Below are 15630 nucleotides of genomic sequence, written 5' to 3'. Positions count from 1 at the left end.
TGGTCTAAACACTCAGCTGCTGACATCACCTTCGCTCATCCCCATATCTGATCCACCATTAGCTATCGTGGAGTTAGAGAGGCCAAACAGCTTCCTCGTAAACTCTTCATGATCCGTCAGCTCCTTGATGTACAGAACCTGCCCTCCAGTCAACAAATGGTCCTGGGTGTTATGGGCCAGCTTTACCTAAAGGAAGTAATGAAATCATGGTTCAGACTTTGCTGTGCTGTCTTGTGACACATTTTCTGAGTGCTGGACACAGTTTTCAGCCTGCACCCACGGGATTTCTGATTAGAGATCAATCTTATGACAAGGTCAGAGCCATCTCCAAGACAACTGCATTTTACAACACCTCATAAAAATAGTTTTAAAAAATCTAGTATTTCTATATTTTCAACTCATAAAAAAAAATAAAGTTTCAAAAGTGAACACGTATATATATTTAATGTACAGGTGGTGCTCTCTTGTCCATCACAGGAACACACTTGCATAAGCAGAAGTTTCATTACATATTGAATTTTTCTTTTGATGATGTTTGGTGATCTGGTCAAAGGTTAAATTAACCTTGAAACATTTGGACTGATGGTGGGAGAGGTTGGAGAGACACTGCTGAGATAGACAGCTCCCCTGTGAGAGCACTGGAGGGTAAATAAAACAGACAACTCTCAGTGTAAGGGAAGCAGGTGAGCTGCAGTATGAATGCGCTGGTGTCATCGGAGGTCTCATGACCATGAGAATGATTTGTCACACACTTGGCACACTAATGTGTGCAGAGGGCTGATTAGTACCAGAATTATTCGTCACATACCATACATGTGAATATGTTGGTGTATGCAAGAAACCAATGAGTCCAAGAATAATTTGTCACCTACCTTACATGGGAAGGGTTTCTCCCCTGTGTGAATGCGTTGGTGATTTTGGAGGTTTGATAACTGCGAGAATGATTTGTCACACACCTCACACCTGAATGCTTTCTCCCCTGTGTGAACGCGTTGGTGTCTGAGGAGGTTCGATGACCGTGAGAATGATTTATCGCAAACCTTGCACGTGAATGGTTTCTCCCCTGTGTGAATGTGTCGGTGTTTACGGAGGGTCGATGAAGCTGAGAATGATTTATTACACAGCTCGCATGTGAACGGTTTCTCTCCTGTGTGATTCCTCTGGTGCGATAGAAGTAGGGAGGATCGGTTGAAAGTTTTTTTACAAAAATCACATTTGAAGGGTTTCTCCCCTGTGTGAACGTGTCGATGCTGGCGAAGGTTCGATGAGTTTGAGAATGATTTGTTACACACCTCGCACGTGAATGGTTTCTCCCCTGTGTGAATGCTTTGATGCTCGCGGAGGGTGGATGACAGCGAGAACGATTTGTCACACATTTTGCATCTGTAGGGTTTCTCCCCTGTGTGAAGACGTTTGTGTTCACTGAGACTTGATGACCGTGTGAATGATTTGTCACACACCTCACATCTGAAGGGTTTCTCCCCTGTGTGAACACGTTGGTGTCTGTGGAGGTGTGATGACCGCGAGAATGATTTGCCACACATTTTGCACCTGAAGGGTTTCTCCCCTGTATGAAGATATTTGTGTTCACTGAGGCTCGATGATCGTGTGAATGATTTGTCACACACTTCACACTTGAAGGGTTTCTCCCCTGTGTGAACACGTTGATGTATACGGAGGGTTGATGACCACGAGAACGATTTGTCACATATTTTGCACCTGAACGGTTTCTCCCCTGTGTGAAGGTGCTGATGTTGATGGAGGGTCGATGACACCAAGAATGATTTGTCACACACCTCATACGTGAAGGGTTTCTCACTTGTGTGAACTTGCTGGTGTTGACGGAGGGTTGATAATTGTGAGAAGGACTTCTCACAAACATCACACCGGAATTGTTTCTCCCCTGTGTGAATCACCTGGTGCCTCAGCAGCTTCATAGAATTCACAAAACCTTCATCTAAAACATCACACCTGAAATGTTTACTTTCCATGGGGCTGCTCTTGTGGTAACGGGAGTTGTAATTAATGCACCTCAAAAGTTCTTCTGATCTTGTGGAGTCCTGAGACACATCTCACACTCGAACAGCTCCCACCTGTAGGAATGTCCGTGGTTCATGAGGGTCGATGAATGATTGAAGCTCTCACCACACTTGGAGTTCACTCACACTTCTTCCCAGCCTGACCCTGACTGATTACCCACATCCAAACCTAAGGAAAAGATGGTTCTGATGAAAAGTTCCACATCACTGACCAGTTTCAGATCTGATGATATGTCAAAGCTCCCCTGACCCGACCGATTTCCACGCGATGATTTCATGCGCAACCTTCTCTGTGTGCAGCAACGTTGTGAAGAGACTGGATGTCTTCCCACAGATGTTCAGTTGTTCCTTGGGTTATGGTCAGGATCTGTGGTGCATTCTCTGGTGTAGTATGGGGAAATACTTCTGTAAAACAGGAAAAAGAAACGTAATTCTTCCAACTCCCTCTGCTTCTTTTGTGAAGGGGCTGACTCCTCAGTTAGAGATTGCCGCACAGTCAGTGCTAGTCTGTTATTCCCTGCGTAGGGGATCCGTGAGGGTAACGGAAAAGAGCATCTGGCAGAGTGTTAAGCAGACTATTACATAGAATCCTTACGGTGCAGAAGGCGGCCATTTGGTCCATCGAGGCTGCACTGACAACAATCCCACCCAGGCCCTATACCCTTAACCCCTTGTATTTACCCTGGTAATCACTCAACACTAAGGGGCAATTTAGCATGGCCATTCAACCTAACGCGCACACTTTTGGCGCGTAGGAGAAAACTGGATTACCCAGTGGAGACCCACGCAGACAAGGGAGGAATGTGCAAACTTCACACAGATTGTCACCCAAGGCTGGAATTGAACCCGGGTCTCTGGAGCTGTGCGGCAGCAGTGCTAACCACTGTGCCATCCCTTCTTTCTAAATCTATCCTGTCCAATCCTGTTAAAGATATAGAAAATAGAAACAGAAGCAGGCCATTCGGTCCTTTGAGCCTGCTCCGCCATTTATTTTGATCAAAATTCAATATCCTGATCCCCCCCCCCCCCGATCCCTAAGAGCTATAACTAATTTTATCTTGAAATCACACAATGTTTTGGCCTCAACTACTTCCTCTGGTAATGAATTCCACAGATTCACCACTCTCTGGGTGAAGAAGTTTCTCCTCACCTTACTCCTAAAAGGTTTACCCCTTATCCTCAAACTATCACCCTTAGTTGTGGACTCCCTATTCACCGGGAACATTCTTTCTGAATCTAACTTGTCTACTCCTGTTAGAATGTTATACTTTTCTATGAGATCCCCTCTCACTCTTCTAAACTCCAATGAATACAATCAAAAGCAACTTAGTCTCTTCTCATATGACAGATCTGCCACCCCCAGGAACTGGCCTGATAAACGTCCACTGTATTTCCTCTATAGCAAGGCTATCCTTCCTCAGATAAGGACACCAAAACTGCACACAATACTCCAGGTGTGGCCTCACCAACGCCCTGTAAAATTGCAGTAGAACATTCTTATTCCGAGACTCAAACCCTCTTGCTATGAAGTCTAACATACCATTTGCCTTCTTTACTGCCTGCTTACTTTCAGCGCCTAATGTATGAGGACACCCAGGCCTCGCTGAGTATCTCTCTCAATTTACACCCATTCAAATAATAATTTGTCTTCCTATTTTGCTACCAAAGTGGATAACCGCACATTTATCAACATTATACTGCATCTGCCATGCATTTGTCACTCACTCTGCCTATCCAAATCACGCTGTAGCATCTCTGCATCCCCCTCACAGCTTACCCTCCCACCCAACTTTATTTAATTTGGAGATAATACATTTAGTTCCCGCATCCAAATCATTAATATATAATGTAAACAGTTGGGGTCCTAGCACAGATCCCTGAGGTACTCCACTAGTCATTGCCTGCCAATCTGAAAAAGACCCATTTGTGCCAACCATTCACAACTCCTCAGATACTGAAGCAGTCCATGTTCAAATGCAACAAGATCTGGACAATATCCAGGCTTGGGCTGACAAGTGGCAAGTAACATTCGCACCACGCAAATGCCAGGCAATGATCATCACCAATAAGAGACACTCTAACCACAGCCCCATGACATTCAATAGTGTTATCATCACTGAATCCCACACTGTCAACATCCTTGGAGTTACCATTGACCAGAAACTCAACTGGACTAGCCACATTAACACAGAGGCTCCAAGAGCAGGTCAAAGGCTAGGAATATTGCGGCAAGTAATTCACTTCCTGACTCCCCAAAGCCTGTCTACAAGGCACAAATCAGGAGTGTGATGGAATACTCCCCATTTGCCTGCAGCTTCAACAACACTCAAGAAGCTTGACACCATCCAGGACAAGCAGCCCGCTTGATTGACACCACATCCACAAACATCCACTCCCTCCACCAGGACATTCAGGAAGCCAACTCACCACCACCTTCTCAAGGGCAACAAGGGCAATAAATGCTGGCCAGCCAGCGACACCCATGTCCCACGAATTAATAAAAAACTCTTTGCTTCCTAACTGCTAACCAGATTTTTATCCATCTCAAGACACTACCCACAATCCCATGTGCTTTAACTTTACATAGGAGTCTGTCATGTGAGACCTTGTTGAAAACCTTCTGAAAGTCTAAATAAACCACATCCACCGGTTCTCAACTCTCCGAGTTACATCCTCAAAAAAATTCCAATAGATTCGTCAAGCTTCATTTCCCCATTGTAAATCCATTCTGACTTTGTGTGATTATACCACTGCTTCCAAATGCTGAACTATGAAATCCTTGATAATGGACTCTAGCAACGGCCCCAGTACTAGCGTTAGACTCACTGGTCAATAGTTCCATGTATTCTCTTGACCTCCCTTTTTAAATAGCAAACTTATATTAGCTACCCTCCAATCTATAGGTCCAGAATCCAAAGAATTTTGGAAAATGACTACCAATAGATCCACTATTTCTATTTAATTCACTGTGCACATGAATCGTGCTAGCAAAGACCAGTTTTACCCTTCAAGCATGTGCTTAATATAAAAATACTCAGGAGAGATGTTAATTCAATGGAGATTTTTAAATTTTAAATTATTTGAAGAAAACTCACTGGGCAGGAAGTGCTTTAAGCTAAGGAAAATATTGCTTCAGTGCAGCTGATTGAAGGGTTCTGGTTTGTTTTGGGTACACTGTGTTCACTCAGACTGCCAAAATCAGCTATCGGACACAGCCTTGGGCAAAATTATCAAATCTAAGCCCAGGCTTTTGGGAAAGGCCGAGGCCTTCGGGTAAAATCTTTGAAAAACACATTTCAATAAATGTATCTCTGCCCCTCCCAAATAATTACACCTCACCTTCTCATATTCAGGAATGACCCATCAACAAAACTCAGCCTGTAAATCAGAAGGGAAATGCTTCCAATAAACAGACTCAATATCCAACACACAGCTCCAATCAAATAGCTCAGCACAAAGCACCGAGTAAACAGGTCTCTCAGCTGGATCTTCTCACACAGCAGAAGGGGCATTTCCACACCTGATTCCCCACAGGATAGTCAGACTGCCTGAACATTAGTGTGGATATTATGCAGTGTAATTATTATAAATTCTGCTCCTTCACTCACCATCTCCTCACTTGGTTTTCAGTCCCTACAGGAAGTGAAGCAGCTGTGAAAGAGGAAGAGGAGAGAATGGGCAGAGTGGGTGGGCTCTCTGATTGATGTCTCTCACAGCCAATCCTAATATTTCTGGAGCAACATGAGTTTCCTGAAACTTGGGAAACTGACCGGTGAAACGGCGGCGACGTTGAGCAGCAGATCAGGTGGAGATTTAAACTTGTCATTGTCCCATCTGAATAAAACTTCACTTATTGCAGCTGCTGTCTCAGTTCCCCTGGTAAATGTTTGACAGAGATTTCTAGCGTGGAGTAACATTCTTCATCCTCGGAGGCTTTCAAACTGACAACGTCAGTGTGGGCTGTGTAGCCTCGGATGTGTTTGTCACTGGATCAAAAGACGAAAACCGCCAGCATTCGTGGCAGGGATGATGTGCAATGGTGGGATCAACATGTGCACTAAAGAGAGATACTCACACGTTAAAGAAGGGCACATGAGAGGGAGCGGCGCACAAGAGAGGGGACACTGGAGAGGGGACCAGAGATTGGGGGCAGCGGGGAGTAGGGGCACTGCAGAGTTACCCTGCTGACTTAGGGAGTAACATTGATCTGGGAGCAATATTGGAAATTGTAGATTTATGCCGTGACTCAGGGAGAAACAGTGTCTTGTGAAGTAACTGCGTTACTCAGGAAGTCATGATGTGGAGATGCCGGCGTTGGACTGGGGTAAACACAGTAAGAGTTTTAACAACACAGGTTAAAGTCCAACAGGTTTATTTGGTAGCAAATGCCATTAGCTTTCGGAGCGCTGCTCCTTCGTCAGATGGAGTGGATATCTGCTCTCAAACAGGGCATACAGAGACACAAAATCAAGTTACAGAATACTGATTAGAATGCGAATCTCTGCAGCCAACCAGGTCTTAAAGATACAGACAATATGAGTGGAGGGAGAATTAAGCACAGGTTAAAGAGATGTGTATTGTCTCCCTCCACTCACATTGTCTGTATCTTTAAGACCTGGTTGGCTGTAGAGATTCGCATTCTAATCAGTATTCTGTAACTTGATTTTGTGTCTCTGTATGCCCTGTTTGAGAGCAGATATCCACTTCATCTGACGAAAGAGCAGCGCTCCGAAAGCTAATGGCATTTGCTACCAAATAAACCTGTTGGACTTTAACCTGCTGTTGTTAAAACTCTTACTGTGTTTACTCAGGAAGTGCCTTTGGGAATTGTGGAATTACACTGACTTGGGGAGTAACTCTGTATTTAGGAGACTGTACTTAGGAGCTTTCACTTGCTTGGGGAGTGACTGTGATTCAGAGTTTGACCACAGGATGAACAACTCTGAAGCAATAAAAGGAGGTGGGAGGGGGATCTGTTGGTGATGGAGCAGGTATTCTAGCAGTGTTTGGTTTGATCTAATTTTTAAAGCACAAAAACAGACCATTTGGCCCATCTATTTTCTATCAGTGCTTATACTCCACCTGACCTTTCTCCCTACCTTTTTTATCGCACCCTATCAGCGGAACCTTCTATCTGTTTCTCCCTCATCTACCCACCTGGCTTCCCTTCAGATATATCAAAACTATTTACCTCAACCATTCCCTGTGGGAGCAAGTTCCGCATTCTAATCATTCTCTTGAAGATTCTCCTGAATTGCTGATTGGATATATTATTGAACATCTAATATTTATGGCTCCTAGTTTTTGGACTCCCCCACACAAGTGGGGACATCTCTCCATTTACCCCAAATTCTCAATTTTATAATTCATCATGTTTAAGGATTTCTCTAATGCCATCTCTCCCCCTTTTCTAGGGAAAAGAGTGTTAGCTTGTTCAGTCTGCCCTGATAGTTCCAACCTCTCAATTCTCAATGTCATCCTTATCAATGTTTTTGCACCTTCTCCAGTTCCTTTCTGTCCTTTTTCAAAATGTTATCCTTAACTGTGCACAGCTCTCCAAGTGTAGTCTAAACATGGTTCTAGGCAAGTTCAACATCACTTCTCTGCTTTTCAACTCTATATCTCCAAAAATGGACCCCAGTGTTAGGTATTGTTTCATTTCTTTATAAAATGTCCCTGTTAAACCACCTTGTTATTTTTAATAATTGATTAATCTGTAGTTTTGCCCTTGCACAACTTGGAAATACGATCTTTGGTCCTGCCTAACCTCTCCAATTAAAATAATTTGTCCACACGAAGTCAAGAAAACAAACTGTTGCTATTTTCAAAGCTCCATCAAATCAGCCTAAGTCTACACTTCCCTCAAGTGCACACAGCCAGCTCTTGGAATCCAGTGGGACAAAATCCTGTGAATGCTGGAAATCTGATAGAGATTCAGAAAATGCTGGAAATCCTCAGGTCAGGAAACATCTGTGGAGAGAGAAGCAACCCCGCTGCAACCTTTGACATGGCCAACCACACTATCCTCCTGCTGCAACTCTTCTATGTTGTCTAGTCAAAGGGACTGCTGTGACTTGTGTGACTTTATCCTCTTCGCTTGTATACAGAGAATCTCCTGCAATGCTGAATCTCCCCACCGCCATCGCTCTGGTTCCTACCAAGGGTCAATCTCTGCTTTTCAATTCGATTCAGCCGCTCGGGCTCGCGCTTCCTCACATTCCAACTCCCGAACGCTCGGAGCCAACTGCCGCTGCGCGCGACAGAACTACAACTCCCATCAGGCACCGCGGGCTGATTTCCCTGATCCCATGCTGCCGCTCCTCTCTGCGCAGGCCTGGGACAAAGGCAGCATGGGTAATGTAGTTCCCAGTGGGTTTGAGGTTGTCTCATCCGCACCTGCCCTGTGTGGGAAACCCCGGCAACAGCCGCTGCCTTTCCAGAGAAGACTGGACTGTGATGGAAAATCTGAACAAGCGGGAAAGGAAGGACTGGAAAAGGCAGAACTCCCTGGATGATAAAACAGGTAGACTATAAGATAAAGCAGGATGTCATCTTAATAATTTAAATGGTAATGAGGGTGTGAAGAGAGAGGATGAATAAAGACTGACAGCTAAATTATGGGAATGTTTGATAGACAAATAAATAGTTAAAATTTAGTAAGATTATGGGCGGGTGAATTAGAGATCAGAAAGGTGGTGAAGACTCAGAGATAGAGAGTGTGGCAGAGATACGAAAAGAGAACCTGGTCCTGACCCAGGGAGAAGATGCTGCTGAAATGATATTGACAGTGGAGTTAATTGAAACACTGGGTGTGTTAAAAATTGATAAATAGGGAGAGTGAGAAAGGCTGGTGTACTTAAAGTCACTAAACCACCAAGACCAAATGAGATGTGTATCCTGGACACTGAGGGAATTATGGAGCGGAAATTTCGGTCGTACTGGCCATAAACTTTCAATCTTCCTTCGACACAGGGCTGCCAGAGGACCAGAAAATTACAAAAGGATAAGCATTAGCTAATGAGAATAGCCTCCGTGGTGGGAAAGCGTTTAGACCCAATAATCCAGCACAAAATCAACACTTTGCCACTGTGAATTAATTAAGGGGAGCCAGCTTTTAATATTGAAAGGCAAAAAAAAATCAAGGCAACTTTTTCCCAAGTGTAACATCAAGCTCTGTTCTCCTTCCACTAGCTTTTTGGCTAAGCAATCCTCCAACCATTCTTTAATACTTGTGGATGCCTTACTTGTGGATGCCTTACTTGTGGATGTCTTACTTGTGGATGCCTTACTTGTGGATGTCTTATTCCCTGTTCTGATTGCTGGTAAAAACCCACTTCAAAATCCCACAAACATCAATGTGATCATGTCTGAATAATCTGTTTTTGTGATGTTGATTGCATATTGATGAGGATATCAGGGATAACTCCCCTCTACAATATAATGCCATGGGATCTTTCACATTCACCTGAGAGGGCAGACAAGGCCTTGGTTTAATTCATCTGAAAGATGATACCTCTGACAGTGCAGCATTCTCTCATTACTGCGTTGGAGTGTCAGACTCATTGCTCCATTTTCTCCTCCTTTACTTCCATTTTTCCCATTCATTGTTGGCCTCTCCTCTTATTAGTCCTTACAAGAGCATTATAAATAGGAGCAATGGTTCACCGTATGGCCTGTCGAGCTTGCTCCACCATTTAATATAATCATGGCTGATCTTGGGCTTCATTGCCACTTTCCTGCCCACTCCCCTTATCCCTTAATTCCCTGTCTGCCTCCAACTAACATAAGAACATAAGAAAGAGGAGCAGCAGTAGGCCACCTGGCCCCTCAAGCCTGCTCCGCCATTCAATGATCATTATCATGAAAGAGGTAGTGTTGGGCACGTCAATGGGGCTAAAGGTAGACACGTCTCCTGGTCCTGATGGAATGCATCCCAGGGTACTAAAAGAGATGGCGGGAGAAATAGCAAATGCACTAGTGGTAATTTACTAAAATTCGCTGGACACTGGGGTGGTTCCCGCAGATTGGAAAACAGCAAATGTGACGCCACTGTTTAAAAAAGGAGGTGGGCAAAAGGCAGGTAACTATCGGCCGGTTAGCTTAACTTCTGTAGTAGGGAAAATGCTTGAATCTATCATGAAGGAAGAAATAGCGAGACATCTGGATATAAATTGTCCCATTGGTAAGACGCAGCATGGGTTCATGAAGGGAAGGTCATGTTTGACTAACTTGGTGGAATTCTTTGAGAACATTACATGTGCAGTGGACAATGGGGAACCTGTGGATGTGGCGTATCTGGATTTCCAGAAGGCATTTGACAAGGTGCCGCACCAGAGACTGCTACATAAGATAAAGGTTCACGGTGTTATGGGTAATGTATTAGCACAGATAGAGGATTGGTTAACTAACAGAAAGCAAAGAGTGGGGGTAAATGGGTGTTTTTCTGGTTGGCGATCAGTGACTAGTGGTGTGCCTCAGGGATCGGTGTTGGGACCGCAATTGTTTACGATTTACAGAGATGATTTGGAGTTGGGGATCAAATGTATTGTGTCAAAATTCGCAGATGACACTAAGATGGGTGACAGAGCAAAGTGTGCAGAGGACACTGAAAGTCTGCAAAGGGATATAGATAGTCTAAGTGAGTGGGCGAGGGTCTGGCAGATGGGGTACAATGTTGGTAAATTTGAGGTCATCCATTTTGGTAGGAATAACAGCAAAATGGACTATTATTTAAATGGTAAAAAATTGCAGCATGCTGCTGTGCAGAGGGACCTGGGTGTCCTTGTGCAGGAATCTCAAGGAGTTGGTTTGCAGGTGCAGCAGATAATTAAGAAGGCAAATGAAATTTTGTCGTTCATTGCTAGAGGGATGGAGTTTAAAAACAGCGAGGTTATGTTGCAGCTGTATAAGGTGCTGGTGAGGCCACACCTGGAGTACTGTGTACAGTTTTGGTCTCCTTATTTGAGAAAGGATATACTGGCACTGGAGGGGATGCAGAGGAGATTCACTAGGTTGATTCCGGAGTTGAGAGCGTTGGCTTATGAGGAGAGACTGAGTAGACTGGGGCTATACACATTGGAACTCAGAGGAGGGGAGATCTTATAGAAACATATAAGATTATGAAGGGAATAGATAAGATAGAAGTAGGGAAGTTGTTTCCACTGGTGGGTGAAACTAGAACTATGGGGCGTAGCCTCAAAATAAGGGGAAGCAGATTTAGGACTGAGTTGAGGAGGAACTTCTTCACACAAAGGGTTGTGAATCTGTAGAATTCCCTGCCCAGTGAAGCAGTTGAGGCTACTTCATTGAATGTTTTTAAGGCAAAGACAGATAAATTTTTGAACAGTAAAGGAATTAAGGGTTATGGTGAGTGGGCGGGTAAGTGGAGCTGAGTCCACAGATAGATCAGCCATGATCTTATTGAATGGCGGAGCAGGCTCAAGGGGCCAGATGGCCTACTCCTGCTCCTAGTTCTTATGAGATCTTTTCGTGGAGTCAGCTCCACTTACCCGCCCACTCCCCATTTCATTTTTCATAATTCATTTACTATTCAAAAATCTATTTTTTCCTTAAAAGATATTCAACAAAGTAGCCTCAACTGCTTCACTAGGCAGGGAATTCCACAGATTCACAACCCTTTGTGTGAAGAAATTCCTCCTCAACCCAGTCCTAAATCTGCTCCCCCTTATTTTGAGGCTATGCCCCTATTTCTAATTTCACCCGCCAGTGGAAACAACCTCCCTTCTTCTATGTTATCTATTCCCTTCAAAATTGTATGTGTTTCTATAAGATCCCCCTCATTCTTCTAAATTCCAATGAGCGTAGTCTACTCAGTCTCTCCTCATAAGCTAACCTTTCAACTTTGGAATCAACCTAGTGAATCTCCTTTGCACCCCGTCCGGTGCCAGTACATCCTTGCTCAAGCAAGGAGACCAAAACTGTACGACATAGTACTCCAGTTGTGGTCTCACCAGCAACTACAGCTGCAACATAACCTTCCTGTTTTTAGACTCTGTCTCTCTAGCAATGAAGGACAAAATTCCATTTGCCTTCCTAATTACCTGCTGCATCTGCAAACCAACTCTTTGTGATTCATGATGGCTCCTTGCCATCATCATCTTCTTTCTTCTCATTGTCCCCCTTCTCCTCCTCATTATCTCCATCCTTTTGCTTCTCACTGAATCACAACAGCACATGAGGCCATTCTGCCTGTTGTATCTGTGATGGCCCTCTGAAGGAACAATTCACCCAGTGCCACCTTTTCCTTATAGTGCAGCATATTTTTCTATTTCAGATATTGATCCAAATCCCTCCTGAATGCATCAATGAAATCTCCCTGCACCACACCCATACAGTAAATTACAGTTCCTAACCACTCGCTCTGTGAATCTGCCTCCACCACGCTCTCAGAAAATGCATTCCAGATCCTAACCTCTTGCTGTGTGAACTTGTCTCCACCACACTCTCAGACAGTGCATCCAAGATCCTAACTACTTGCTGTGTGAAGAAGTTTTTCCTTACTTCTTCATTGTTTCTTTTGCAGTTACCTTAAATCTGTTACCTCTGCTTCTCGATCCTTCCTATTCACTTACTCCCTATTTATCCTGTCCAGCCCCCTCATGATCTTGAATACCTCTATCAGATCTCCTCTCAATCTTGTCTTCTCCAAGGAAAACAGTCCCAACTTCTCCAATCTCTCTGCATAACTGAAGTTCCTCTGGAACCATTTTCGTGAATCTTTTCTACACTTTCTCTATTACCTTCACATCCTTCCTAAACCCAGAACTGGACACCATACTCCAGTTGAGTCTGAACCAGTGTTTTATATGGGTTTAACATAACTCCCTTCTTTTTGCTCTCTATGCCTTTATTGATATAGCACATTATTGTATACTTTATTAACTGCACTCTCAAGCTGTCCCGCCACCTTCAGTGATTTATGTACTTGCACTCCATGCTTGTGCATGCCCTTTAAAACTGTACCCTTTCATTTATATTGTCTCTCTGCATCCTTCCTACCAAAATGAATCACTTCATACTTCACTGCATTTCAATACATCAGCCATTTTCCGCCCATTGCACCAACTTGTTTATATCCTCCTGAAGTTCTTCACCATCATCCTCACAGTTCACATAGTTTCAAAGTTTTGTATGATCTGCAAATTTTAAAATTGTGCCCTGTACACCAAAGGCGATGTCATTAACATACATCAGGAAGAACAGGGTCCTAATGACCCGTGGGGATTTTCAGATAGAGTGACAATGGGGGCACCAGGACCCTTTCTCCTGGAAACTGATAATTTCCAGTTAATAGCTGAAATAACGACATGTCAAGATTTAACATTTCAAAATTTTTACTGTGTCAAATGACCAAACAAAAATATTATTGACTAAGCACTATTTTCTTCTGCTGGAAACTTAATATTTTAACTTTAGAAATATTTTACTCATGACACAGTTGCAGTCATTATAAGGAATGGTTCACAGCTTCTAAAGAATTTGCTTTATTTTACTTTCTCAGCAGGTAACTTCTAATCCCAGAAATACCTTTCCCTATGAGGATTAGGTTGTTCATTCCTTACTCTATCTTCAAACTAGACAAATCTTTCAGTCTCTTCTAATTCTGTACAAACATGCATTCTGCATTATGATGTCTTAAGACATCAAAGGATTGCCACAAATATTGCACTGAAGCATTTTTCCCTCTCTGTGGATTGTCCAGTGTCCCAAAGACACCAGGAAAGCATTATTGCAAACCTCAAAGCTGAAGGGTCATTGACTTGTGTGGATCCTGTGATGCAGCAAAAGTTGGGATAACCATGAGAAAGATTTGTCACACACGGGCCCTTCAATGGCTTTTCCCCTGTGTGACTGTGTTAATGAGCACAGAGGGTCGATTTGGTTGTTAGTGATTTGTTGCACACCTTGCAGGTGAACAGTTTCTCCCCAGTATGAACACGCTGATGTGCACAGGGGTTCAATGATTATGTGAAGGCTCAGTTGCATAGCTCACACTTGGGTTTCTCCCCCATGTGGTTCTCTGGTGCATCACAAGCTATCTCAGAAACTTTACACCTGAATGGTTTCCCTTGTGTGTGAATCCTGTGGTGTACAGAAGGCTCAAAAGATGGCGCACAAGCTTTCTCACAAACCTCACACTTGAAGGGTTTCTCCCGTGTGGATTTTCTGATGGTTCAGGAGATTTTCTATCTGTGTGAAGGCTTTGTCACATACCCCACACTTGACTGGTCTCTCCACAGTGTGAATACTTTGGTAGACACAAATGGCTGATGATTGTGCGAATGATTTGTCACACACTTTTCATGTGAATGGTTTCTCCCCCGTGTGAATGTGTCAGTGTTCACAAAGACTCGATGGCTTTGTGAATGATTTCTTACATGCCTCGCATGTAAACAGCTTCTCGCCTGTGTGGATGTGCTGGTGTTTGCGGAGGGACGATGAGTTTAAGAATGATTTGTTGCAAATCTTGCATGTGAATTGTTTCTCTCCAGTGTGAATGCATTTGTGAATGTGGATTTGCAATGAATGCAAGAATGATTTCCTGCACACCTCACATGTGAATGATTTCTCCCCTCTTTGCAAGCATTAGTGTACGAGGAAGTTCAATGACTGTGAGAACGATTTGCCAAACATCTCGGACATGAATGGTTTCTGCCCTGTGTGTGTGTGCTGTTGTACAAGGAGGAGCAATGATGGTGAGAATGATTTGCCACACACCTCGCACATAAATTATTTCCCCCGTGTGTGTGCACTTGGTGTACAAGGAGATTCAATGACTGTGAGAATGATTTGCCACACACCTCGCACAAGAATGGTTTCTCCCATGTGAGGACGTTGGTGAATCATGAGGCTCGATGATTGTGTAAAGCATTTGTTACAAATTTCATACTTAAAGCTTATCCTCAGTTGATGCGTCAATGAGTCATGAGTGTCGATGACTTAGTGAACGCTCAATCACACACCTCACATTTGAACACGAGATGTTCTTGGCAGGCAGGATTAAGGAGAATCCTAAGGCATTCTATTCATACGTTAGGATCAAAAGAGTCGTCAGGGAGAAAATTGGACCTCTTAGGGACAAAGGAGGGGAATTATGCTTAGAACCCAAGGGAATAGGGGAGATCCTAAATGAATACTTTGCATCGGTATTCACGAAGGAGAGGGACGTGTTAACCGGGAGTGTCTTAATCCTGCCTGCCAAGAACACAATGACCCTTCACACTTTCCAACATGAAGGGAAAGCAAGCTCAGTCTATACACCCTGTCCTCATAATTTAACCCTTGTGGCCCCGGGAATATTCTGGTGAATTATGCTGCACTCCCTCCAAGGCCAATATATCTTTCCTGAGGTGTGGTGGCCAGAACTGAACAAAGTTCTCCAGATAGGGTCCAAACAGAGCTCTGTGCAGCTGGAACATAACTTCTACAAGGAAAAGCTGGTTTTGGGGTGGAGAAGTTGTGGGTTATCTTTTCTCTTCAGGATGGTCCTGGGGTAATGAACAGGACCACTAGTGCTTGATGTGGTCCAGTAAGATCTGGCAATGGATGGCTAAGGATACACTCAAATCTT

At 43.7% G+C, this 15630-nt stretch overlaps 1 protein-coding gene across 5 annotated transcripts in view; it reads right to left on the bottom strand.

The window, feature by feature from the left end:
• LOC144497064 (uncharacterized) overlaps window positions 1-5743 on the bottom strand; it is an 85582-nt gene extending 79839 nt beyond the window's left edge. For 4 of the 5 annotated variants that reach the window (XR_013498502.1, XM_078217798.1, XM_078217797.1 and 1 more), the window contains exons 1-3: window positions 5648-5743; window positions 873-2444; window positions 30-186 (exon numbers count right to left, since the gene is read on the bottom strand). Coding sequence is in view for 4 of the 5 variants with exons in the window: in XM_078217798.1 (XP_078073924.1) it covers window positions 30-186; window positions 873-1991 (1276 nt within the window). In the remaining variant the exon portion in view is untranslated. Of the gene's footprint in view, window positions 1-29; window positions 187-872; window positions 2445-5378 lie in introns of all 5 variants that reach the window. The other variant, XM_078217796.1, reaches the window with a different exon arrangement.
• Between the last annotated feature and the right edge of the window lie 9887 nt (window positions 5744-15630).

This window comes from Mustelus asterias, chromosome 8, assembly GCF_964213995.1.
Source record: "Mustelus asterias chromosome 8, sMusAst1.hap1.1, whole genome shotgun sequence".
Lineage (NCBI taxonomy): Eukaryota > Metazoa > Chordata > Chondrichthyes > Carcharhiniformes > Triakidae > Mustelus > Mustelus asterias.
The sequence above is the reverse complement of the archived record's forward strand: the minus strand, read 5'-3'. Positions and strand labels throughout refer to the sequence as shown.